General features: G+C 46.7%; 2 protein-coding genes and 1 long non-coding RNA gene across 5 annotated transcripts; 1 reads left to right on the forward strand and 2 right to left on the reverse strand.

Moving 5' to 3' along the window:
* Positions 1–76: 76 nt before the first annotated feature.
* Positions 77–2,204, reverse strand: LOC120807724 (uncharacterized). The gene is made up of 3 exons (XR_013453391.1): positions 2,066–2,204; positions 1,068–1,736; positions 77–715 (listed from the first exon to the last, which is right to left on the reverse strand). It is a non-coding gene; the product is annotated as an uncharacterized LOC120807724 (long non-coding RNA).
* Positions 151–10,369, forward strand: LOC120807720 (sorting nexin-14). Its single transcript, XM_040160035.2, has 29 exons — positions 151–291; positions 523–683; positions 1,108–1,228; positions 1,650–1,726; positions 2,106–2,184; positions 2,279–2,322; positions 2,394–2,481; positions 2,596–2,680; positions 2,943–3,099; positions 3,388–3,463; positions 3,666–3,710; positions 3,781–3,861; positions 4,033–4,147; positions 4,234–4,389; positions 5,075–5,199; positions 5,540–5,598; positions 5,820–5,952; positions 6,106–6,292; positions 6,761–6,844; positions 7,084–7,184; positions 7,553–7,664; positions 7,747–7,787; positions 8,496–8,615; positions 8,862–8,982; positions 9,131–9,295; positions 9,516–9,611; positions 9,787–9,878; positions 9,992–10,048; positions 10,242–10,369. The coding sequence occupies exons 1-29, from the start codon at positions 265–267 to the stop codon at positions 10,263–10,265; spliced, it is 2,829 nt and encodes a 942-aa protein (XP_040015969.2). The 5' UTR covers positions 151–264; the 3' UTR covers positions 10,266–10,369.
* Positions 10,337–22,765, reverse strand: nt5e (5'-nucleotidase, ecto (CD73)). Of its 3 annotated transcripts, none has more exons than XM_078093372.1 (10): positions 19,150–20,087; positions 18,975–19,044; positions 17,767–17,989; positions 17,486–17,674; positions 13,329–13,526; positions 13,094–13,248; positions 12,915–13,023; positions 12,559–12,708; positions 11,296–11,496; positions 10,337–11,221 (listed from the first exon to the last, which is right to left on the reverse strand). In XM_078093372.1, the coding sequence occupies exons 1-10, from the start codon at positions 19,230–19,232 to the stop codon at positions 11,055–11,057; spliced, it is 1,545 nt and encodes a 514-aa protein (XP_077949498.1). In that variant the 5' UTR covers positions 19,233–20,087; the 3' UTR covers positions 10,337–11,054. The 3 variants fall into 3 exon arrangements, with proteins under 3 accessions (XP_077949498.1, XP_077949499.1, XP_040015971.2); XM_078093373.1 differs by having other exon boundaries at positions 18,270–19,044; positions 19,150–19,726; XM_040160037.2 differs by lacking the exons at positions 18,975–19,044; positions 19,150–20,087 and adding an exon at positions 21,592–22,765.
* Between the last annotated feature and the right edge of the window lie 1,804 nt (positions 22,766–24,569).

The raw sequence follows: 24,569 nt of genomic DNA on the forward strand, positions 1-24,569 counted from the left end.
CTCGTGTAAATGTTCGTTGTCAGATTTCTTACATTTTGTTGAAAGAAAACCGGTAAGAAAAACATGAAATTGAGGATTAAAAAATAAATTGCGGTTTAATGACATCTGGCAACCTTCCGGCCGATTAGAAAACATTCCACCTCAGGGAAGTAGGTCGGGACTTTCAAATAAAATGGGAAAACCTCAATTAATAACTTTAGGAACTTTTTGACATGTCACTGGCTATCAGCCGAAGCCTATGCCGATGGATAGAAGGTGTTTTACATGAAGAGCGGCTGCGATAGTGTCGCTGTAAGTATTTTAGAAAACGAACCGTGGACGCTGGTGTCAGTTCAGCTAACCAATTTAGCTGTTAGCTAAGATAGCTAAGCTAGCAAGTTATGTCCGAGAACATTTAAAATCACGTTTTTACCGTTTAACCTCACTTTATTACGGTGCTGCTGGTTGAAACCGACGACTGTTGTTATGGCAGTCGTTATTAAACTACGTTGACAGTTTCGAGGTTTTAATGAACTGCATTAGCTGTCAACAGGTCCTCTGGAGAGGATGGCGGGGCTTTTAGCGTGTGTGGGTCACGTGACGCGAGGACTGAAGATTGACGTCATGAGGGAAGCCGGACGTCAGTATCCAGTCTTCTGCTTTGTGCTGCTCACCATGGTGTCGATGACTGTGCTGCTCAACAGGTAGTGGAACCAGCCGTACTGGGAGAGTCATACTGGGAGAGGTAGTGTTCAGTCAGAGCTCTCCTGTATAAACCATTGAGTGAAGTTCCTCAAAGAGCTTTACAACTTTACAGAAACAATCGCACGATGAGTGGATATATTGACTACTGTTAAATTAATTAGACCAATAATATAAGAAGTAGGCCAAATGTGTTAAATCTTAATCTGATCACTTCATAATTTAAATAATCTGTAAATTACAGATGAAAGTTAAAGTAGAAATATAATCCTGTTGCATTTCAAGCCAAAATTTGCAAAGTAAAAATCTGAGTACTTTTCAGACACATTTAAAACATTTGAAGACGTCTCCAAGTCGGCGGTCTTTCTCCATTTTGCCGTTTCTACCTCTTCTTGATGAGTAAAACGGCAGTTTGTGATGCCTCAGGTACATCCACATCCTGATGGTGTTCTGGTCCTTCCTGGCCGGAGTCACAACCTTCTACTGCGCCTTCGGCCCCGAGTCCCTCCTCCCCAACGTCCTCTTCTCCGTCAAGCCCCGCAGCAAAGTAAGTGTGGGTTGCTGCGGAAACGATCACAAGAAAATATTCTTTCTGCATCTGATTGGAATTATTGATCATTGATAATCCTTGTTAGCAGATCCAGATCTCTTTGTTGTTAGATAACAGCTGGTCTACAGAACTACATCTGTAACCTCCCTGAAGACAGTAAAACATTAAGAATATTAAATGTCTTCCATTGTATACTTCCAGGTAAATAAAAGATTATATTAATTCAAACAAACGTCATCATTATAGTTTTAATGCGGTCTAATAATGTGCTCAGAGTTTAGTGTTCGGAAGGTAACCAGATCATTAGCAGAAGGGATCAATAATGACACCACTAATGTGATGTGACCGCCTGGGACTCGTTGAGCTGATGAACTCCGCTTCGGGACTTAAGTGCAGCTCGTTGTTTTCCCTCCGGCAGACGCGACGGGAGCAGGCGCTGTTTCCTCTGGGCCGCAGCTGTGCCGTCTGCGGGAAGGTGAAGTGCAGCCGCCACCGGTACGTCACCCTGCAGAAACACGGCGTTAGTGGAAGACAACGGATCCCAAGACACCGAGCAAAGCACTCGCTCTCATGTCTGTGATAAATGAAAGAACGGCAAGCCAAAGCAGGCGTAATGGCATAAATCTATAGACATAGTGTTAAATGTGAAGGTTTCCTTCCCTCCAGTATTATTCACTCAACATATTGTCCTTTGTAATGAAGAATTTGCTGAGATCATTTACAACCAGAACAGAGTGGACACGGTGAAGCACATCACCAGTTGATCTGAATAGTTTAATATCTGAAGACCCGCAACGTCAACTTCTCCTCCCCCAAAGAACAACAACCACTAACCGTCTTCGAAGTGCTGAACGCGCTGCTTTCTTTTTTTCAGGCCGACGCTGCTCCTTGAAAACTATCAGCCGTGGCTCGACCTGAAGGTTCCTTCAAAGGTGGACGCGTCTGTAGCAGAGGTACCTCTATCCCTAAATCACATCTTCCCTATCAGACATTCTACGGCCCATTTTCTGACCGTTACTTCCGTGCGTGTGTGAACCCGACCTGCAGGTGTTTGAGTTGGTCCTGGAGAACTTTGTGTACCCGTGGTACAGGTGAGAGAATGTTTTAATTCTGCAGCTGCACCACGCAGACGTTGCTCTGAACTTCCTCCTCTGGTCCTCAGGGACATCACGGACGACGAGGCGTGCGTGGATGAACTCAGGATGACCTTTCGCTTCTTCGCCTCGGTGCTCGTCCGCCGGGCTCAGAAGGTTCGTCCACTACTAAGCTGCTTGCTTTCTTTCATTCATCAGACCGACATGAGAGCGAGTGCTCTGCGTCCCGCGATCCGTCTTCCACTAATGCTGCTGCGTGTGTTTTTTCAGGTCGACGTTCCCGTCGTGTTTGCAGACAAAGTGATGAAAGCCGCCATGAAGCACATTGAAATTATTGCAAAAGCTCGAGGAAAAGGTGCGAACATTGTTACCGTCTGCAGTCGTTGACTTTAGATGTTAAATATTCTTTCATTCATTGATGCTCATTTAAGGAGAAGTAGCTCATCAAAGCAGTCGATAGGCTTTAAACTGGTGATGTCATCAGTTCCTTGTTCAGCATTAACATCCGAGGGCCTTCTTGTGTCTGAGCCGTCGCTGTGTGGCTTTATTCACACTCGGGTAGATGAAGACACATAGTAGATATCTTCTCCGGTCGGTGGACCTGTGTGTGTCGGCAGTGAAGGACTCGGGGGGCCTTCAGCAGGCGGCTCTGGACGAATACGGCGCCGACCTCCACATGGCGCTGCGCAGCCGCAGGGACGAGCTGCTGTACCTGAGGAGGCTGACGGAGATGCTGTTTCCCTTTGTCATGCCGCCCAAAGCGACGGACTGCAGGTGGGCGGCGAGAACCCGAGGAGCCGTTCAGGATGTAGTCTGGTTCACATCAGCACAAACGCAATGCATTTTAGCAGCAACCCAGAGCAAAAACAACATAAAGGTCCATTTTGTTGCAGAAATCGTGGCTTTTGTTTACTAATGTAAGATACAATTCTATTCTCCAACGTTCCTGCACAAAACAGAAGGAAAGTCCCACAAACGTCTGGGATAACTGTTGTTTTTTGTTTATTATAATCCATACTATTGGGTGGTAATGAGACAAACGCTTGTGGTCCCTCTGCTCAGGTCTCTGGCCCTGCTGCTGCGGGAGGTGATGGCCGGATCGGTCATGCTGCCCACCATGGACTTCATGGCCGACCCCGTAAGTAGAGCAACTCGTACTGCACCTTGAGAGACAGAAGAACACATTCAAACGAGAACGGAAGGACTGTAGAAACGGGGTCATTTAAAAGATACTTTTGTCCAATGAAGCTCATGTCACACAAGAGGCTTGATGTTATTCTCTGCTGCGCGTGATGTAACGAGTTAAATGGGAGCTGGTGTCGCTTCTCTCCGTCTTTCAGGACACTGTGAACCTCATGGTGCTGCTGTTTGTGGACAACACTCCAGTAAGTAAACGGGCCAAACCGAGGTGCTTCCTCTCCGTCCAGACGTCCTAACGCTCCTCTGTGTCTCCAGCCCGAGTCGCCCAGCGATCCTCCGTCCCCCTCGGTGCCGTTTTTACAGAAATACGCCGACGTCAGCAGCAAGAAGCCGTCGGTGGGTAACGAGGAACGGCTGCCGGGCCGAGGACACTATAGATATATATATTATATCACTTGCCCCCCTCACCACGCCGGTGTTGAATCTGTGGCGCGCTGCCACAAATGAGTGTGGGAAACACTGCTGCGTGTCATCTGGTCTCTAACTAAAGTCTTACATTGTCTTCAGGTGCTGAAGTTGGAGCTGAAGGATATCCGGGAGCAGCAGGATCTCCTCTTTCGCTTCATGAACTTCCTGAAGCAGGAAGGAGCCGTTCACGTGCTGCAGTTCTGCCTCACTGTGGGTAAGGAAGCTGCGGTGAGCTACTGAAGCAGCACAGGGGGGCGCAATGGTTCCTCCCCTGAGGCCTAAACCCACTCTTCCTTTCAGAGGAGTTCAACGATAAGATCCTGAGTCCGGATCTGAGCGACTCGGAGCTGCAGCGGCTGCACGGCGAGGTGTTGCACATCTACGAGACCTACTGCCTGGACGAGAGCATCGACAAGATCAGCTTCGACGGGTTCATCGTGGAGGAGATCAGGAACAGTAAGCGGCCGCCTTCACACCCGTATTCCTTCTCCGATGGGACGCTGGGAATCTGCAGTGGGTCACATGGGGCGGGTGGACATTAGTGGGAAGTTAGGAGCATTCTTTAGACTTGTGTACAGCGCTCTGTTGAGGCGGTTACCATGGAGACAGGCGGCCACTCGCCTGTTGACTTTGTCTGTTTTGGTGCTTCGGTGTGAAAAGGGAAACATTTCTGAGCTGCAGCTTGAAACTTAAAGAGTGAGTTTAAGGACACAAAACAGGATGCTTTTTATTGGCCATATCAACAGCTTCGTGGGACTCTTTTTCAGAATAGGCAGAAAATAGAGTATTTGTACAGGATTCACGCTTCTTAAGTCCAATGTTTCTGCTTTTGTCTCTCAGAAAAGTGAAACGTGGTCAAAGCTTCACACCGACCCGTCCTGTTAAGTGTTTTCTCTATCGTGACGTGAGGTTTGAAAGTGATTTCATCAGCTTATAAATGAAACCCAGAAGGATGGAGTTTGGTGTTTGAGGAGTGTTGCATCATGGGAGATGTAGCAGCAAGAGTTTGATCCACTTCAGGTCGTCTGCACACCGATGGTTCTTTGGTCTCCCGCTAACGCTTAAAGCCCCCCTCTAGACCGCTGTAGAAAGTGTCTGTGTACCCGGTGAAGACCATGTGTGACCCCCCCCCCCCCCCCAGTCGCTCTAGGTCCGTACGGCGGCGTGGTGAAGCTGCAGAAGATGCATTGCCTCTTCGAGGCGTACGAACACGTCCTGTGTCTGCTGGAGAGAGTCTTCACCCCGATGTTCTGCCACAGCGACGAGGTCAGACACTCATCATCACTCCTCTAGTACTTCTAGTACTACTTCAGTACTACTTAGTGTGCCTTTATACTTCTACGTGTACAAGTAGTAAAAACGCAATCCTAATCTAATTTTTTCAGATTTAGAAACCACACCAGCAGATTATAAGATTAAGCATCATGTATTTAAAACATAATCATGTATTTAAAACATTATCATGTAAACAACCTGCATAATAGTACTTTATTACTCTTCATTCATACTTATTGTACTGCAGTCTGAGTCAATCTAAAGGTTTACAATGTGACTTGAAATCACGGCTGAGGTGTGATCTGTACGTCGGTGTCTCCTCTCGGTTCAGTACTTCAGACACCTGCTGAGGGGGGCGGAGTCTCCCACCAGGAGCTCCAGAATCAACAGGTTAGTCACTTCTACTGCGTTTTTATTTATCAGGGCGGAAAGACGACGAAGAGGTCTGATTACATGAACTCCTTTAGGAATCCTTTGATTCTGGTCATCAGGAGAAAACACCTTAGAATCCACAAAAAGATCCACGAGAAGGATCAGTAGAAACCAGGTCAAAGGTCAACGGATGAGATGGGATTACCTGTGTATTGATTATGATCAATAACCCGGTTCAGGAACCCGTCTAAGCGTGGCGAGTCGTTCGGGATCAGCAGGATCGGGAACAGGATCAAAGGCGTGTTCAAGAGCAGCGCCATGGAGGGCGCCATGCTGCCGCCCGGCGCCATGAGCGACCTGGACCTCGAGCTGGTACCCGCTGAATAAAGACACGTTTGATCCTCTTGTGTTAATATTTTAAAAGTCAAACATCATCTTCGGCATTCTAGCTGTTAATGATTATTGATTATTGGTCATGCGTTTGTGGGACACTAAGATCAAAGCTTCCTCCCTGTCCTCCGTCAGGTGGAGGAGGCCACCATGGTGTTGGAGGACGACTCCCCCGCCGAGCCAGCGGCGCCGCCGGGCTCCCCGAGGAACCTGTCGGCCTGGCGCCTGGTCATCCCGTACATCGACATGTACGAGGACCACGTGAAGCGCGAGAGGGTCCCGGTCTTCTGCATCGACGTGGAGCGCCGCGACCGCCAGGGAGGTGAGCAGGTGCAGCGCCCGCCTCCACCCCAACACGCCGCACTTCAGGCGTATACGGATATTTGTTTTATAAAGTCATGAACATTATAAAACAGATATAAAACATTTTATGTTTTGGTTTGATACGAGGACACAAACTAAAGATTAGCATCTGGCAGGAACTAAAGGGACTGATGTTCTATTTCATTTTATTTTATTTTGTAAGGCCCAAAATCGCAGAATCTTTTCCTGTCAGTCGTGGTGAGTTGGAACCTTCTCCAGTAGACAGGAGAACTGTGTCCGTAGTCCGGCTGCATCTGGCTGTCAGAGTGGTGCCGAGGTTGTGGTGACCGTGGTAACAAGTGAAGGGCAATGCTGAGATTCAGAGCTTCCCAGCAGCCTGGAGACGAGGTCAAAGTTCATCAGCAGAACACTCTGGTCTTTGTTTGAAGGTTAACGATGGAGCTCTGCTTCATGTCTCCTCCCACAGTCGGGGACCAGCCTGAGACGTGGTCTGTGTACCGCAGATACCTGGAGTTCTACGTGCTGGAGTCCAAACTCACCGAGTTCCACGGTGAGTAGCATGAACATCTGCCCTGACGTCTGGAATGTCGTCCACATGAAATATCATGAAATTCCACTTTGTACTTTTTTTTGGACCAATTTTTCAAACAATTTTCTTTTTTTTAAAGAAATTTAAAACCTCAGTTACAAAATAATTTACATTATTTTCTATATTCTAATGAGAATATTAGCTTGTGTAAAAAACACTAATCTAATGTAGTTTTATATCTATTTATATTCTTCTTCCAGGCACATTTGCAGACGCTCAACTTCCATCCAAAAGAATCATCGGACCAAAGAATTGTGATTTTCTTGCATCCAAAAGGGAGGAATTTGAGGAGTATTTACAGGTAAGACACCTGCATGTTTCATAATGCTGTCTTCTTTGTTGGTGCTGAGAGAAATGCCTTAAAACAAAACGTCTTCCTCTAATACTCCTTTAAGTTCTTTCATCTCCTTTGATATCTTCTCTTTAAATGACAAAAGCCTGTTTAAGATTTTCTCCTCATCGCGTGTATTCTGTGTAATAGTTTTTTTTTTTTACGAGTATTCACTTATCTATAAACAACACAGCAGGTTATGTAAACAACACTAATAAATACAAATATTTATCTCTGTACATTTATACAAATATATTTGGTCAGGTTTTCATTTGCTGTCTTAATAATTGTTCCCATAATGTTTTTAAAAAGCTATTTTCACTTGTGTGCGTGTGCAGAGGCTCCTGCAGCACCCTGAGCTCAGCAGCAGTCAGCTGCTGGTGGACTTCCTGTCTCCTCACAGTGTGGAGTCTCAGTTTCTGGACCGGATGCTCCCTGACGTGAACTTGGGTACTTTTATATTCACGTAGCTGCTTCTTCTGATAGTCAAAGCTGCTGCTTCTCCTTTACCTACTTTGTGTTTGTTCTACAGGAAAGATCTTTAAGTCCGTACCGGGGAAGCTGATGAAAGAGGTGAGAACTTTGTCTCTGTGCACCTCCAAGCCACAATGTCTACGTTAAAGGTTCTGATATCACGTGAACAATTTGATTCAGTGCAAAATGTATCTATTAAACATTTAAAGGTTGTCTTCGTGCAATCCTCAGGCATAATAACAGTAAACTTTCATTAAGTTATTTGCTTTTTCATGATGAAAAGCAGCAGGCGCCAAGTGCCAAAAATTTGGGGTATGCAACTTGTCACCATGACAATTTAGCAAACCTTCATGACTGCATATCCTCTAGTGAGCAGCAGGGGGCGACTCCTCTGGTCCCATAGACGTCCCAAATGACTCAACTTCTCATGAGTGAAACACGAGTTTATGTTCTCAATCTCCAGTTTCAAGACTTCCTCCATGCGGAGCTACATGTTGAATGACAGGTCTCTAATAGACCAAAAAGTGTTCTCACATGGACATGAGTTCCTTACAAAATACTACACTGTTAGTGGACGGAAAAAGAACAATTTGTGTAACCTTTATATCGTCACAGAAAGGTTCACCTCTGACCTCAGTTCAAGCAGAAAAAAATCTCTCACAGAGTTTATGGTGTTCTGGTTAGAGATTAATTCTACAAATTCAACATTAGATGCAAACTCCTCCTGACCTCTGACCTCTGTGTGGGGAAACAAGGCTGATTGGCTTGTTTTGTCACAGACGATGTGGTTTTATTTTCTTCTTTCAGAAAGGACAGAACCTGGACCCGTTCATCCAGTCCTTCTTCAACTCCTGCGAGGCGCCCAAACCCAGACCCAGCCGGCCGGAGCTGACCGTCCTCAGCCCGTCCACCCAGAGCAGCAAGAAGGTAAGGGAGGATTTCCTCTTCAGGGAGGCAGCGCTCGTGTGATAAGCCCGAGTGTTCCTCTCCACCGGAACACTTTGGGTCAAGTGTGACGCACAGGAAGCTGTGTTGATACCGTAGGAGGAGCCGGTCGAGGGCTCCCGGGTTACTTAAGTCTCCATCCATGAGCTTTGATGAATGAGTCCGTTCACGACAACCTGAAACCTGGTTGTCATAGTAACGCTCGTCACACTTTCCTCTGGCCTCCAGCTTTTCAACAACCTGTTCAGAAACAACGCCAACCTGCCGGAGAATTCAGAGAGGAAACACGACGACAACATCCTGGAGATGATCTCCGTAGACGGCATGTATGACTACATGATGTACGTCGGTAAGTGATGGAGACAAACTTCCTTTGTATTTTAAAGGGCAGAGCAGATTTCATACAATACAAAACCACTAAAACGTTCAGTACAGATTGTCACTGTGTAGTGACCCGATCGCCTGTTTAGTGATCTTCATCCGGGGCTTTGACTCAGGTCGGACGGTGTTCCACACAGCGGACTGGCTCCATCACGGTCTGGCTGCGGTAAGGATCCTTCTGAAGAACACGTTTGAAGCCTACATGGACCAGTTCATGCAGTCCAAGCTGGAGCAGATCTTCCAGGAGAACCACATGGTGTCCCTCATCACTCAGCTCAGAGGTGAGAGTGAGATCATGAGCAGTATTCAGATTGGAGCCGTTGGGCTTCAACAAAGTGAGATTCTGCTATAAATGAAGCTGGATTGAAATCCAGATCCTTAAACGTTTAAACAAGACTATGATGTATTTATTGAGTAGTACATTCGTCATGTGGCTTATTTTGCAGGTACACTCGTATACTTACGTGTGTGTATGTTTCTTTGTGGTTTTCGTTGCTGCAGACTCGGTGTTCTGTGAGAGCAGTGAGCAGCGAGCTCCTGAGGACAAACAGGTCCGAGCCAAGCAGACCTTCGATGAGATGATGAACTATCTACCAGGTGGGTCCTCGTCTGTGTCGTATGCATATCAAGCATCATCACTCTGGAGGTCAGAGGTCATGTCCTGAGGGTTGTTTGTCTGCAGCACTTCAACTAGAACTCGTTGTTTCTTCCCAGTAAGAATGACCAACCCGACTTGTTGATTCATTGTGAAACGTTGTGCGTTTCTCTCCAGACTTCGTGGAAAAGTGCGTCGGCCAGGAGGCGAAATACGAAGGGATCCGCCTCCTGTTCGAGTCCTTCCAGCAGCCCGTCCTCAACAAGCAGGTGAGCTCATGACGTCACACGGTGGGATCAGTCTACACAGGAAGTGAAGCCGAGCAGCTTCCTGTTGTTGGAGGGCTGTGCGCTAACAGCTGCCGGTGTCTTTGTCTCCTCAGATGACGTACGTCCTCTTGGACATCGCCGTGCAGGAGCTCTTCCCTGAGCTCAGTCAGGTAAACGAGAGGCTTTTATTGTGAAACGACAGCATTCGGGCATTAACAGTTAGTTTCTGTTATTATTTCTGCACAAGAACCGAATCTAATCCCCAAAATAAACAAGATCATTAACGTTTAAATATAGCTTGAACTTAGCACAGATCTCGTCGTTATGATGCACCTGTGGCTTTATGTTGCGTTTCCTCTTCAGGGAGCGAAGGACGTCGCCGTGTGACGAGGATCCACATCTGGATGCCAGAAGTGCAATAATCACTATTAACATTCCAATGTAAAGGAAAGCGCAAATAAAGAGATATATATTTATTGTTTGTTCACTAACAGGGACATTAATTCAATATCAATACTTTTATTTTACAAACTCAAACATTTGATAGTATGAGGCAGAATACTTGACATTCTAGACTTCACATACGATTGTTTATGAAATGAGAATACTATTTAGAAGGAAATTATATTAAAAAGGATCAAAAATCATTTTGAAAGAGTAAAAAAAGCAGTTGGTCATAAATGTAAAATAAGTGCAAATATGCCATAAAAACAGCATTTAAATTCCTTTAAATACAAATGACTTGTTCCCTTTGCAGCGGGAGTTGAACACGTGACTTCAATGTGGTTTCTCAGGAAAAGTCTTTCAAACTGGAACGCCCTTATCGCTTAAGATAAGATGGTGAATCAAAGCTGTCGTTGAACGGTTTCCATGGCAACCCTGCGCGGTGGTTTGACTAACAACAAGCTCATCAACATGCAGCCGGACCCTGGAGAAGGATCGGGGGGGTTGGAGCTACGTCACCGTGGACAGTCTGTGATTCACTTTTATTTTCAGTCTGCGGTTAAAAACACTATGAATCATTTCCTCTCGTCTCGTGTGAAAACACAGTTGCTCTTTTGGTCCAAACTCGTCCCACCGTTGTTAAAAATAACTAAACGAAAATAAATGTATTTTAAGGAACGGATGTTGGGTGTGTTAGAATAAGAAGAACCGGTCCCGTAGGTTCTTCCTGCCTCACATGGTCCAACACACGGTCCACAGCAGCACCACTAGAACCAGTGCGACCAGCGGGGCGGGCGGTCCAGAGGCAGAGTTGTAGATCTTGACGCGTCCCTCGACGGCGGGATAAACCTTTTGTTTCCGTGTGATGTAGTCGGACACGACCGAAAGGTCCAAACTCCCTGGAAGGATCAAACAAATTATGCTTTTATTGTTTTTTTTTACACGTTCACCAAAACCAAAACGTCCTTCTCACCGCTGTCGTGCTTCAGCATCTCCTCGGCGATCATGGAGAACCCGTCTCCGCCCGTCACCATGTAGGACGGCAGCACCACCATGTAGACCTCCTCCCCCCGGACAGGCTGGTAGCGAGGGACCCGGCAGCGCGTGCAGAGCACGGCGAGGCTTTTCACGCGGTGGTCCGCCGGGCGGGAGAGGTCGAACTCCACGCGGAACCCTGTCGGGACACACGAACACGTCGCCGTCTGTAACGTACTGAAGGCCAGACCTCTGATAGAGACCTGTCAATCAGCGTGGAGCCGCGCCCTAAAGCATCCCCTGCTTTATGGTCTGTGTTACATGCAGAGAGATGTTTGCATGTGTGTCTCTCTTGCTCTCTCCTCCCTTTGTCCTGCAGGTGAGAGGTGGGAGGATTGTCTGGACCTGCCTCCAGAGCACCCTGTGGATTGGCTGAAATGGCCGGAGTGTGAGCCAATCAGAGATGGAGAACACTATTTAAAGCCTCTCTCTCTGTGTGCTCTTGCTGTCTCTGACTGTCCATTAAGGTTTGTGGTAGGGAAGTGGTACTGAGGTAAGACTGGGGTACCCTGTACATTCATACTCAGAGCTGATTGTTACTCCAATAGGTTATGGGTTGTTGCCACCAATGTATTTCTATTACTTTTGGACACTTTGGTAGATAAGAGTCAGGCCTTGTGTTTTCTTTTTCCTTTCCACACAGTGTTGAGCTTGGCCCCATTTTATTGTACTTTGGCACAACCCCCACAGTTCACTTCCCCCCCACCCCCAACTTTTTGTAAACTACATCTGTTGGTTACTTTTTGATTTAAATAAATCTATTTTCTTTAACTGCCTTACATTGTCCTGAGTTCTTTCTTTATTGGTTGTCAGCGAAACGTAACAGTCTGACTCTAAATGGACCATAAGGTACTAAATGAGCATCATGCTGTTTTGAAGAAGACTTGAAGCTAGAGACTGAGACTATAAACTGTTTACAATGTTTACTGAGGGAATAAATCAAGAGAAAAGTAGTCATTTTCTCATAGACGTCTATGAGACCAGAGGAGTCGCCCCCTGCTGGTCACTACAGAGAATGCAGCTTTAACACACTGGAGATTCTTGGCTCATCTGAACCAAGACGTCAAGTTCATTCCATCAGCACTACTTTCACAACAAAAGAACTACATATATAGGTCAGTAAAATATTTTAAAGGTTTACCACTATTATTCAAACTGCTTAGCAACATATGAATAGTGGGTGCGGGGTGGATGTACGCACCAGAGACCTGCAGGAATTCCCCAGTGTTTTCTCCGTATCGCTTCACCGAGTGCTCGAAGGCTCGGAGCAGCGTGGAGCCTTTCAGCTGCACCAGGTCGAAGGTTCCCCCGAAGGGCAACACGGAGATCAGGTCCTCCGTGGTGATCGAACCTGCGGACCGCAAACCGATTGATGAAGTCCTTCTGACAGAACGACGCACTGTCATTCAGAAAGGGGGTTTAATTAATATTGACGAATGAAGATGCAGACGTCTTAGTGGTCGGACCCCCGGCCTGATAGCGGTTCCCATGATAACACAGGGGCCAATGATTTATGATCCTCTGATAAAACTCCCTCAAACGAAAGGGGGGACGAACCGCTCCTGGAGCGCTCGTCGATGGACGTGCGGACGCCTCCTCCGTTGAAGATGCTGGCGCTGACGTGGTTCCACTGGTCCATTTTGGACCCACTGAGGCTGTTTTCCACCTGGGGGGTGTGGTCCATAGTTTAGCTTTGGGACTAAAGTCACATTTCGGCTTCCTGGTTAAACCCTCACCATGGCATCACAGATCAGGTTCCCCAGGTTGCATTCCCGAAACCGACACTCCTTGTCGGACCCGTTCAGGAAGACCTGCGTGCTTCCCAACACCTGGGCCGAGTAGTTGGCCAGTTTCTTCTTCCACTCCTCCACGTCGGCGAGAACAATTGGATCTGGACATGGAGACAGGTGTTAGAGAGGCCTGCTGTGTTGACACGGAGGCCAGGAGAAGACCCGCTGACGTCCGTTTTACCCTGCGGGACGCTGCTGTCCAGCAGAATGGGGTTCCCCGTGGACTTCAGGACGTTCCCCTCCTTGTCGAAGGTCACCTTCAGGTAGCCCAGGTACTTCCCGTAGGCGTAGGCCTGCACCACAGGGACCTGCCGGCCGTCGGCCGACTGCACCATGAAGGGATACGGACCTGCAGGGACCTCGGAGGAGGGGGCGGGGCCTGGAGACCAGAACGGATACAAGAAGACGAGACATTCACTAAACCGGAGTAGAACTGGATTAAACTAAACCAGCTCAGTTAGACTTTAGAAGATTCTCTTTTATCACAACTATCATTTCACATAACACTGTTGAGCTGTTTTATTCCTCATCAAACAAGTTCCATGTTATATGTATGTACATATATACACACACACACGCACACAGTTGTGGTCAAAAGCTTACATACACTTGTAAAGAACATAATGTCATGGCTCTCCTGAGTTTCCAGTTATTTCTACAAGTCTTGTAGTATTTTTCTCTGATGGAGTGATTGGAACAGACATTTCTTTGTCACAAAAAACATGGTTTGTTTTTTTATGACTATTATGGGTTAACAGAAAAAGTGATCAAATCTGCTGGGTCAAATATACATACAGCAGTGCTAATATTTGGTTACATGTCCCTTGGCCATTTTCACTTCAATTAGGCGCTTTTGGTGGCCATCCACAAGCTTCTCGTTGAATCTTTGACCACTCCTCTTGACAGAATTGGTGCAGTTCAGTTAAATTTGATGGCTTTCTGACATGGACTTGTTTCTTCAGCATTGTCCACATGTTCTCAATGGGATTTAAGTCAGGACTTTGGGAAGGCCATTCTAAAACCCAAATTCTAGCCTGATTTAGCCATTCTATTACCACTTTTTAGGTGTGTTTGGCGTCATTGTCCTGTTGGAACACCCAACTGCGCCCCAGGCCCAAATTTCAGGTTATCTATCTTTTCAGGTAATCCTTCTCTATTATCCCATTCACTCTCTGTAAAGCACCAGTTCCATTGGCAGCAAAACAACCCCGCAGCATAATACTACCACACCGTGCTTGACGGTAGACACGGTGTTCTTGGGGTAAAAGGCCTCACCTTTTCTCCTCTAAATATATTGCTGGGAATTGTGGCCAAACAGCTCAATTTTTGTTTCGTCTGACCACAGAACTTTCCTACAGAAGGTCTCATTTGTCCACGTGATCAGCAGCAAACTTCAGTCAAACTGGAGCCTTAAGGTGCCGCTTTTGGAGCAAGGGCTTCCTTCTTGCACGGCAGCCTCTGAGCAAAACACGCTTGACTAGTGGACATGGACACCGGTATTCCAGCAGCTTCTGATTCTTGGCAGATCTGCTTTTTGGTGGTTCCCGGTTGACTCTTCACCCTCCTGACCTGTTTTCTCTCAGCAGCAGGTGATAGGTTGCGTTTTCTTCCTGATGGTGGCAGTGACAAAACAGTGCAATGGGACCTGCAGCTGCTTTAAAATGGCTCCAGGTGACTTTGTTGACTTATTTAAGACAATGATTCGCTTTTTCAGATCCATGCTAAGCTCCTTTGACGTTCCCATTGTAGCGTTTGTGTGGTGGAAATTTGTGGATTAAGCCCTTGTGAGAAATCAAAAGTATCTTGAACTTGCTTTGTGATTAAGTATTTATTACTAACTAGAATATAGAAGAATCATAAGAAAACCAAAATCATCAACACAAGCCGTAAGTACAGACAGAAGTCAAATGACTACAATTCAGCTGAAAAGGAGCAGATGGTTCTCTCTCCCTCAGAGGAGCTAGAAGATCTGACCAACTTTCTGGGGGAGATGAGGAGCTTTTATACACCTCTAACAGGTTCGTGTCAAAGAAAACAGAAGACCCCTCTGCCCCCCCTGCAAAAGGAAGATTAGGTGTAAACACGTCTGTGATCCTCCCTAAATGGGGCCCAGTTAATCATATAAGACAGACCGAGGAAAACATGATTTGGATCAGTCAAGGCACCTATCTTCAAGAACAGGATGCCCTTGTGTAATCGTCAAGTCACGAGTTTTCCAAGAAAGGTCACACCCAGAGTTCTTGAGACATTACCAATTTGCAGCTCAACCAATTCTCCCCCAACAGTTTGTATCCAATGAGCCCAATTTAAATGGCCTCAGAGGAGTCACCAGCTGCAGTCACTCATAATCACTCAAAAGACGTTAAGAGGCCATGAAGCTCATTTCACTGGCACTACTTTCTAAGTCACCAAAATTGCTAATTCATGTTGCTGTATGTATATTTTTGACCCAGCATATGTTGTCACCCTTTCTGTTAACCCATAATTAAGTCATAAAAGAACCAAACTTCATGAATGTTTTTTGTGACAAAGAAGTATCTGTTCCAATCACTAACAGAGAAAAATCAGAGTTGCAGAAATAACTGGAAACTCAAGAGAGCCATGACATTATGCTCTTTACAAGTGTGTGCTTTTGACCACAACTGTATATATATACACATATAATGTATCTCAGTGTGATCTGGTCTGCCAAGGATCTGGGTGGAGTTCCACTTCCTGTTGACACATTGCACAGATCTGATCTCCATTCCTGGGGGGGGTCACAGGAGGGGCCCCAACCCAGGCTGAAGTCCTCTTTGGAGCTTCCAGAAACTCCAACAACAGTTCTCAGCAAGTGACTCTTCTTCGGTTTGGAGAGGCCTCAAACACCTCACCAACTACAAGCCAAAAACCCCACTCCATGAATGACCTCCGCCTGGCAGACGAGCTGAATGAGTTCTACTGCAGATTTGAAAGAAAATGTCCTGATCCCATCCCCCACAGCTCTGCCAACCTGCTGCAGTCCCCCTCCCCTCCTTCCCCCAGCCCATTAGGTGCCAAAGGCTGCGTTCTTTCCCCTCTGCTCTTCTTCCTGTACACCAACAGCTGCACCTCCAGTCATTAGTCCGTCAAGCTCCTGAAGTTTGCGGATGACACCACCCTCATTGGACTGATCTCATTGGACATGCCACTTTAACTGCAATTCATCACTTTGTCGTCACTCGTCACTTTGTTACTTGTTCATTAGTGCACTTTATGCTTAATATTTTTCTTTTTAACTTTTTAATATTTTAAATTTTTAACTTTATTCCCTTGTTTTATACTAACCCATAGCCTTAGCCTTATTCTACTAACCCATTGCATTAGCATTTCATTCTACTTTATTTTATTACTTGTGCACTGTTGTCTTGTCTGTCTACTGTCGCGCACTAACCGCCAAGACAAATTCCTTGTATGTTTGACATATTTTGGCAAATAAATGTTCCATCTCTATTCTTCTGCAGTGAAACCTTTTTGCTCTGAAATGTTCTCTTATTTCTTCTGGATCAGCACGTTTCTCACTTGCTTCATTTCTGCTGTAAATGAGGTGGGTTTCCTCCTCGGGGGCTCGACCCCCCCGGGTCTGATCTCTTTAAATGTGATGTTGTTAAAAGGTGGTATGCGGCCGGCTGCAGGTATTAATGTGATCATAATCGTGCATGCTAACAACATGCATGTGAGTGCACATGTGATGATGGTGATCAGGAAATGTGAGCTTTTATTGTGAAGAAACAGGAAGCTTGGTCATCTTCTTACCAATGGAGAAGCTGAATGTTTAAATGTGTGTTGGCTCTTATTAGTGTACTTCACACATCATTAGCATGCCTGTTAGCATGTCTATTAGCATGCCGTATAAGGCAAAGGACTTGACGAAGGAGGTGGAGGAACTGCGGAGAATTAAATTGGCCCTCTGGTGTTTCTCCTCCTTCACGTTTGTTTAAGTGACTCTAGAATCCGACGTTCACAGGAGGACTTGAGCGCTGTGGCTTGAGGAGCTTTCTGCGGTCTCTCCTCAGCAGGGAAACATTCCTGCAGAGCCACAGCTGTATAATGGCTGCAGTTGTAGCTCAGAGGTTATTACGGGTTGTTTAGTTGCATAATCACAGAGTCACATGACACACGCTGAGCTCATTAACAGAAGCTCCACATGAACAAAGATCTAACTGCACACCTTTTTCATGTGTATTTATTTCTGCACTATATTCAATTTCTTTTTTTCCTAAACATATTTTATTTGTGTTCTTTTAAACAATAAACCAAAGGGTTTATTTATTGATTAGTGAGCATGTGCGACAGATGTGTGACAGATGTGCTCCCTACCGCTGTACAGGAAGGTGTTGCTGTGCCCCCCGATCACCACGTCCACCCCGCGGACCTCACGGGCCACCTGCTGGTCCACGGTGAAGCCCGAGTGTCCCAGAGCGACGACCTTCTGGACTCCCAGCGCGAGCAGCTTGTCCACCTGACGCTGCAGAGCGCTCACCTCGTCCTCAAAGAGCACGTCAGGTCCTGAGCGGGGGGGGGGGGGATTAAGTATTAATCAGGACATTTAGCATTTATTAAAGAGAGAGACAGGTGGGGCCTTCAGGTGACCCGCCCACCTGGTTGGGAGAGGTGGGGCGTTTCCTTCGACGTGTATCCCACCACGCCCACCTTCTCCCTGCCCACAGTCAGGATCTTGTAGGGTAGGAAGGAGATGCCGAAGGTGGAGGCCAGAGCGCCGGTTGCTCTGATGTTGGCGCTGAGGAGGGGGCACTTGATCTGCTTCATGAAGGGCGCCATGAGGCCCTCCACCCCGTTGTCAAACTCGTGGTTCCCGAACACCTGAGAGACAAAAAACAGAAGAACTTCATGCAGCTTCCAATCAAATCCCTCAAACACACAACAGGCTCTCTGTGGAACCCGTCGGGGGGGGGGGGGGGGGGGAGGGGGAGGGTGTACAGCAAACTTTGACCCCAGCCAAGGGTCCAGAGAGACAGTCCGGAGTCTTTAAAGAGCAGGTGAGTCACAGCTGACTTGCACTGGTTTCTTCTGGTGGTTTAGTTTGTTTTTAGTAGGACCCCCCCCCCCCCCCCATCTTCCCCCCTTCCCCGCCCTTTCCTACCAGTGTTCCGGAAGAGAAGATGATGGAAACCACAGTCTGGTCATGTGACCTGTGGGCGGGGCGGCAGAGAGACGCCTCGGTGGAAAACATCTAACCACAAAGACTGTGAAAGACACGCTTCTCTAAACTAAAATAAAATATACACATGCACGCTTACGCTAGAATGAAATTACACTTGAACAATAAATGCATAGTAATAATGGGTGAAGGCCGCTTAAAGGCCGGATTGCACGAACATGTATTTCAAGTCACACCACCAGCACACAAACATGTTGCAAAAAGATGCAGCACTATCTGGGTCAAATGCAATTCAACAGGAACCACCTGTCATGTCCATACCTAGAACTACGCCGATCGTTCATGTGCAAATCATCTTGCAAACATCCTGACACGAAGAACTCATGAACAATGGAGGCGTGATGAACGTGAGCCAAGAGGGCGGGACCGCCTTGTGCTCCAATGAGGGCCTCTGGAAGAGCCCCCTCCAACAGCTGTCTGATCAATCACAAATGCCCTTAACGACTATAAAACTTTGTTGCGCACTCTGTTGAAGCGCCTTTCATTCCGCTGAACCTTCCAGTGAATGCTAGGGCCGTGCACGTTTAACTGCAGGACACAATACTCCTTGGGTTAAAATAAAGTATCCGCTTTGGCTTTAAACATTCAGCTGTAGTTATTTGTCTCTCTCAACAGGGGCGACCTCACATGCTGCTTCCTGTCAGTCTGTAATCCACTTGCAGGTGGAGACGAGCACGTGCAGCTGAGAGAGTTTGTCCTGCAGCAGAGACGGGGTGATGGTGTTGAAGGCAGAGCTGAAGTCGACAAACAGGATATGTAGTCATGAGGTCCTGTGATGCAGCGTGTCGTCGCTGTGACTCACCCTGGTGCATGATGGGACACTGTGTGCACTGAGTGCAGAGACGCCTGGAGGTCCTCCTCAGCCTCACAGGTCAGATGGACCATGACGCGTCCCGGTGCAGCACGACGGACGCGTGACAGGACCTGCTTTCTGTGGAGATGGTCCAGTGTTCTCCTCTCTGGAGGAGCATTTAACTGTTTGTATTTGGGGAGTTTATGGCTGAGGTTTCCTTTCCTCAAGGACGTCCGCTGTGCGAGGAATGTAGACACGGACCAGGATGAATGAGGCGAGCTTGAAGGGTTCACAGTAGAAGGGTTCCAGATGAGAACAGTGCTGGAGGATCACAGACACGCCGCTGCAGCAGCTGTGGAAAAGTCTCTGCTGTCCCCACATGAACTCGCCTCTGGTGGAAGATCTCAGAGCAGCGCAGCAGGAAACAGAAAAACAACACAAATAATGCACACCGACACGCCGAGGCCGCCATCTTCGATGGTGTCCACTAGAGACAATTCAACTGCGTTACGTTAAGAGCATCAAAACAAAGAAAAAAATAAGAAACAATTCAGAGTCAAACACTAAAACAATAACAAAGTTTTACTTTTATGAAATAAAATGTAGTAAACTGGGTACTTTTTACTTACTTAACCCTTAGATGCACGAGTGACTGGACCCTACACTCTTCCATAAGTGGGTCAAAAATGACCCATATTAGAATCTGTGTGTTTTTATGCCATTTTGGTTAAGAATAATCACTAATATTATATTTAGTATTATATTTAGGACCACAGAAGAATGATTTCATGTCTGAACTGCATTCAGTGAAGTCTCATCACTGAATGCAGTTCAGACAAACTACCTGTTTCTGGCTGTGATCATTGCACACAGGTACATTGCATTTCCCACACCTATTGTTGACTTTGCGATCTTTGTTAATTGGGCAGATCTGACACCTCTTTCTCTTTGGTTGGCCCTGTCTGCTTCCTTCCTGTGGCTGGGTTGTGGCTTTTGTCACCCCACACCTTTCTATTGCTTCAAGAATTGGGTTTGCAGTTGGGGGCAGCCTTCCAGTCGACTCCTCATGTGTGGTGTGACAAGCTCCTTTGAGAGCTCTTTGAGGAAGAGCCGTCGTGCATTGAATTCTGGGTGCTGAGCCGTGAAAAAGGTGTAGGCATTCAGGGTGGCGATGTCAATTATGTTGTACCACAGCACCATGGGCCACCTCTGTGTTTCTCGGTGCCAACCATCTGGTCAGTGGTGTCTACACCTCCTTTCGTCTTGTTGTAATATGTGATCACTTCTGTTTTTTTCTTTCAGCTATTTTCATCCACTTCTTTGTCGTGGTGCATCGTGCTTAGGAGCACAACCGCTTTTCCTTTCTTTCTGACAAAGCTGACCATGGTAAGGCTGTCGTTGAATCCAAACTCTGTGCTGTGAACCTCCCTGGACTTGGAAGGCTTCATCAGAGGAGGGATGTCTGGCTTGTTCTGACGTAGAGTCCCCACAATAGTGGGATCCTTCTCCAGGAGATGCTGCGCAAGAGGCACACTGGTGAAAAGGTTATCCATGGTGATGTTGCGACCTGTGTTTCTAAATCTACTACACAACTGCTGGACAATGTTTTCCCCCAGATTCTTCTGAACTTCTTCCCCTGGTTGTCTCCCCGTGTAAACTATACCATCTATTGCATAGGGGATGCGTGCATCACAAACCCAGAAGATCTTTAGGCCGTGTTTGGCGGGCTTGCTTGGCATGTACTATAGAAACTTGCACCTACCCCTGAATGGCACAAGCTGTTCGAAAACAATCTTCCTGAGGGGTGACACTTCTGATATAGTCTGTGTGGTCCACAGTCAAATGTATTCCTGACAGCCACAGTTGATAAGAATCAAAGGTTCCCATTGGATTCCATAGAAAATGCATGCGGGTCATTTTTGGCCCAATTATGGAAGCTTGGGGTAGTAATACAAAAACTACAATTTCTTAAAATGTACAACAGGTAAGTTAAAAATGTACATGGAATTATATCAAAAACATGTTTTTGGAGGAATACCTGGAATATGAAATGATAACAATTTTTCATTACGAAGATATTTCAAGAAAACAACCTCATCGGGTCATTTTTGACCCACTTGTGCATCTAAGGGTAAAAATAGTCTGCCCCGACCCCCAATCTCATCAACTATCTAACATCTGCAGATAGATTAGGAATATAGTTATAAGCATGTGATTAAAATAATAGCATTTAAGCGTATCTACAATACTTCAGCACAACGATGAGAACAATACTGAGGACTTTGAGCACATTTGGTTTGAAAAATCTTCTTTTACTTGAAAATGTAGATTTTCGGACTCTAGCTGGTGAGTATTTATACCACGTGGTGCTTTCTGTTTTCAAAACTGAAGCTGTTGTTGACCGTCAACTCCTGGTGTGCGTGGGCGCGGGCGCGTGAGCGCGTGTCTCACCATGGCGTCGTAGTTGAGGTTGTTCATGAAGTGAGCCGCCTCGGCCCCCTTGTAGTAGTTGAACCACACGGTCCCCTGGAACTGGTCCCCCGCGTCCAGCAGCAGCACGTGGTTCTCCTTCGCGCGCACTGCCTGGATCGCGGAGGATCTCCGCGCGACGCCGCCGAAACACGCGCCGCCGCCGCACTTCCCAGAGTGCACGCTGGTCTCCTCCACCCGGGCGTGCACGTCGTTGGTGTGCAGTAGAACCAGGTCCCAGGCTGCCGAGGGGGACACGCAGGAGCCCAGGAGCAGGAGGAGGTGGAGGAGGAGGTGGAGGAGCCGTGGCTGCGGGCGCGCCGATTCCATCAGTCCACAGCGCGTAAAGACTCAAGAGGAGGTCTGCGGAGGAGGTCTCTAGAGGAGGTCTCTAGAGGAGGTCCTCTGAAGCGGGTCTCTGGGGAGTTCTCTGAAGCGGGTCTCCGGAGGAGGTCTAGAGGAGTTCTCTGAAGCGGGTCTCTAGAGGAGGTCCTCTGAAGCGGTTCTCTGGAGCAGTTATCCGGTCCTCTTGCTCCGTGAAAGGCGTCCCGCTAGGAGGAGGAGGAGGAGGAGGAGGACCTTATGATCCGCCCATATCTCGTATATTCTCAAATATTAACCTCTAAACAGCAGCCCGGGTACAGTTTGGTTTATTTATAGCAGCTTTTTAACGCTGAAGTGAGAAGCACACGATTCGCGTTGCTTCTTTAATGATCCATAAAGTACATTTTGTTCTGCAGGTTTCATGAAGAACGAAAGACGCTGAAGATGATTCGGTGTCTTAGTTTGTGAGGAGCAGAACAGTTGCTCAACTCTTTATGATAAAGGACACACCCACGCGCGCGCACACTGACGCCCCCCCTTATTTTCAACACGTTTTAAAATACAACGGAAATACGTGTCGCTGCGATGACGTCACTGAGGACGGTTTTCGTTTCCGTTTTCCTGACAGAAGGAAACTAAACATCAGTTTAAAAACAAGACTCTTCTTCTTCTTCTCTTCTTTGAGGACTTTTTCATTTCATTCATTCATCATCCATGATCTATTCATCCATCCCTCATCTACCCATCCATCATCTATTCAGCCATCATGTTTTGAAGTACTTTGTCCCCCCGGGACAAACATGTGAACTGCGTTTCACACAAATAAACTATTGCTCACAAAGGGTAACAGATTTTCTCAGAGATCTCGGTCCAGCTTTAAATGTCCATCCATCCATTGTCAAACCGCTTATCCTGCACACAGGGTCGCGGGGGGGCAGCCAACTTCGGGCGATAGACAGGGTACACCCTGGATTGGTCGCCAGCCAATCGCAGGGCTACACAGAGACATACAACCATTCACACTCACATTCACACATCTACGGGCCTGATCCAATTAACCTGATCCCCAGAGCATGTCTTTGGACTGTGGGAGGAAGCCGGAGAACCCGGAGAGAACCCACGCAGACACGGGGAGAACATGCAGACTCCACACAGAAAGGCCATCGGGCGGAATCGAACCCAGGACCTTCTTGCTGTGAGGCAACAGTGCTAACCACCACGCCACCGTGCCGCCCAGCTTTAAATGTAATGTAAATATTTCAATAATGTTCTAAGTGAATATATACATATACACACATACATTTATACATACACACATACATACATCTCCATATATACATATATATATGTACATATATACACACACACACACACACACACACATATGTACATACATACACACATATATTCCTAAGAAACTGCAGCAAATCATGTCGATTTTAGCCCAACGGTGTCGTAGTCCTCTATCTCACCAATAGATGGCACCAGACCCTCAGCCTCTTATTTTAAATGTTGTGTTTGTGATAAAATATGAACTTAAGAGTAAATGATTATTATTATCATCTTAAAACAGAATCAAACTTTAACCTCACCGGCAAGCTTTCACGCACATATTCATGTTTTAGGGGGTTTAAGACTTAATTTATTGTTCTTCCAGCTGGTAGATCACATCATGTGGCGATCGAACGATATCTGTTAGACATGGCCTGTCAGAGACCTGTCAATCAGCATCCCACCCTAAAGCATCCCCTGCTTTATGGCCTGTCAATCACTTCTGTCTTAAGATATTTAGACTAACCAGTTACAAAGAATTAGGCTAATGTACATATATCAACCTATATATATATATATATATATATATATATATATATATATATATATAAATGTATATTAACCCATAACCTGGTTGTTACCTCCCCATTATTATTAAAGTACCTTTCTGTATCTTCATGCCATTACCAAGCTGTCCGTCTGAAGGTCGCTGCCTTGCTCAGGAGCGCTGAGTCAGCAGCTGACGAGGGCTTCTGATGACCGATGGAAGTCCTCCTCACAGCGCCGAGATGACGACGCCCTCTCTGAAGTCCACGAGTGGGGGGGCCTTGCTGTGGAGGAGGGGTCAGAGGTCACGGCCGTCCTCAAGGACTCATTGGGCGGATGCAGCACTGTCCGTGACTTTGAGGAGGTCCAATGAGGAGGTCCAATGAGATGTTCCTGCCGGTCAGCAGAGGGAGTTCTCATTCTTCACGTGCGTGGAGGCGATACAAACATTCAACATTCCTTTTTTGAAGGAACAAACCTGTGGTCTTTGATTTTGTTCCTCCACTTCAGCACTTTTGAGCCTTTACTAACCTTTTGTCATCCCATTCAGGTTTTTATCTGTATGAAAGAATCTCCAGAACAGCCTCGTACCTTCACACGTTGAGCGACGCGTAAAAGTAGACGTCGTGGAGTCGAGGTCGACGACGCTGAGCTATTCTGTTATCGCCACAACAACAAGAAAAAAGAAAACTCCAGAAGGTGGACGACTTTAGAGACGAACAAACAACTTCCCCTCCACATTGTCCTCCTGCAGATGTGTTGATTGTGAAGATCCCATCTTCCTTCAGAACAAACCGCTTTTTCTCTTTCTGATGACT

Source organism: Gasterosteus aculeatus, chromosome 18 (assembly GCF_964276395.1).
Source record: "Gasterosteus aculeatus chromosome 18, fGasAcu3.hap1.1, whole genome shotgun sequence".
Classification (NCBI taxonomy): Eukaryota; Metazoa; Chordata; class Actinopteri; order Perciformes; family Gasterosteidae; genus Gasterosteus; species Gasterosteus aculeatus.

Bases quoted from the DNA above. Each gene is read 5' to 3' on its own strand.
- LOC120807720 (XM_040160035.2), top strand. From the start codon at position 265: ATGAAGAGCGGCTGCGATAGTGTCGCT. The intron at 5,200-5,539 runs GTCAGACACTCA...CTCTCGGTTCAG, and splicing joins TGTTCTGCCACAGCGACGAG to TACTTCAGACACCTGCTGAG. The intron at 8,983-9,130 runs GTAAGTGATGGA...GCTTTGACTCAG, and splicing joins TGACTACATGATGTACGTCG to GTCGGACGGTGTTCCACACA.
- nt5e (XM_040160037.2), bottom strand. From the start codon at position 21,939: ATGGAATCGGCGCGCCCGCAGCCACGGCTCCTCCACCTCCTCCTCCAC. The intron at 13,527-17,485 runs GTAGGGAGCACA...TCTGGTCTCCAG, and splicing joins CAACACCTTCCTGTACAGCG to GCCCCGCCCCCTCCTCCGAG. The intron at 12,709-12,914 runs GTTCGTCCCCCC...TGCGGTCCGCAG, and splicing joins CGACGAGCGCTCCAGGAGCG to GTTCGATCACCACGGAGGAC.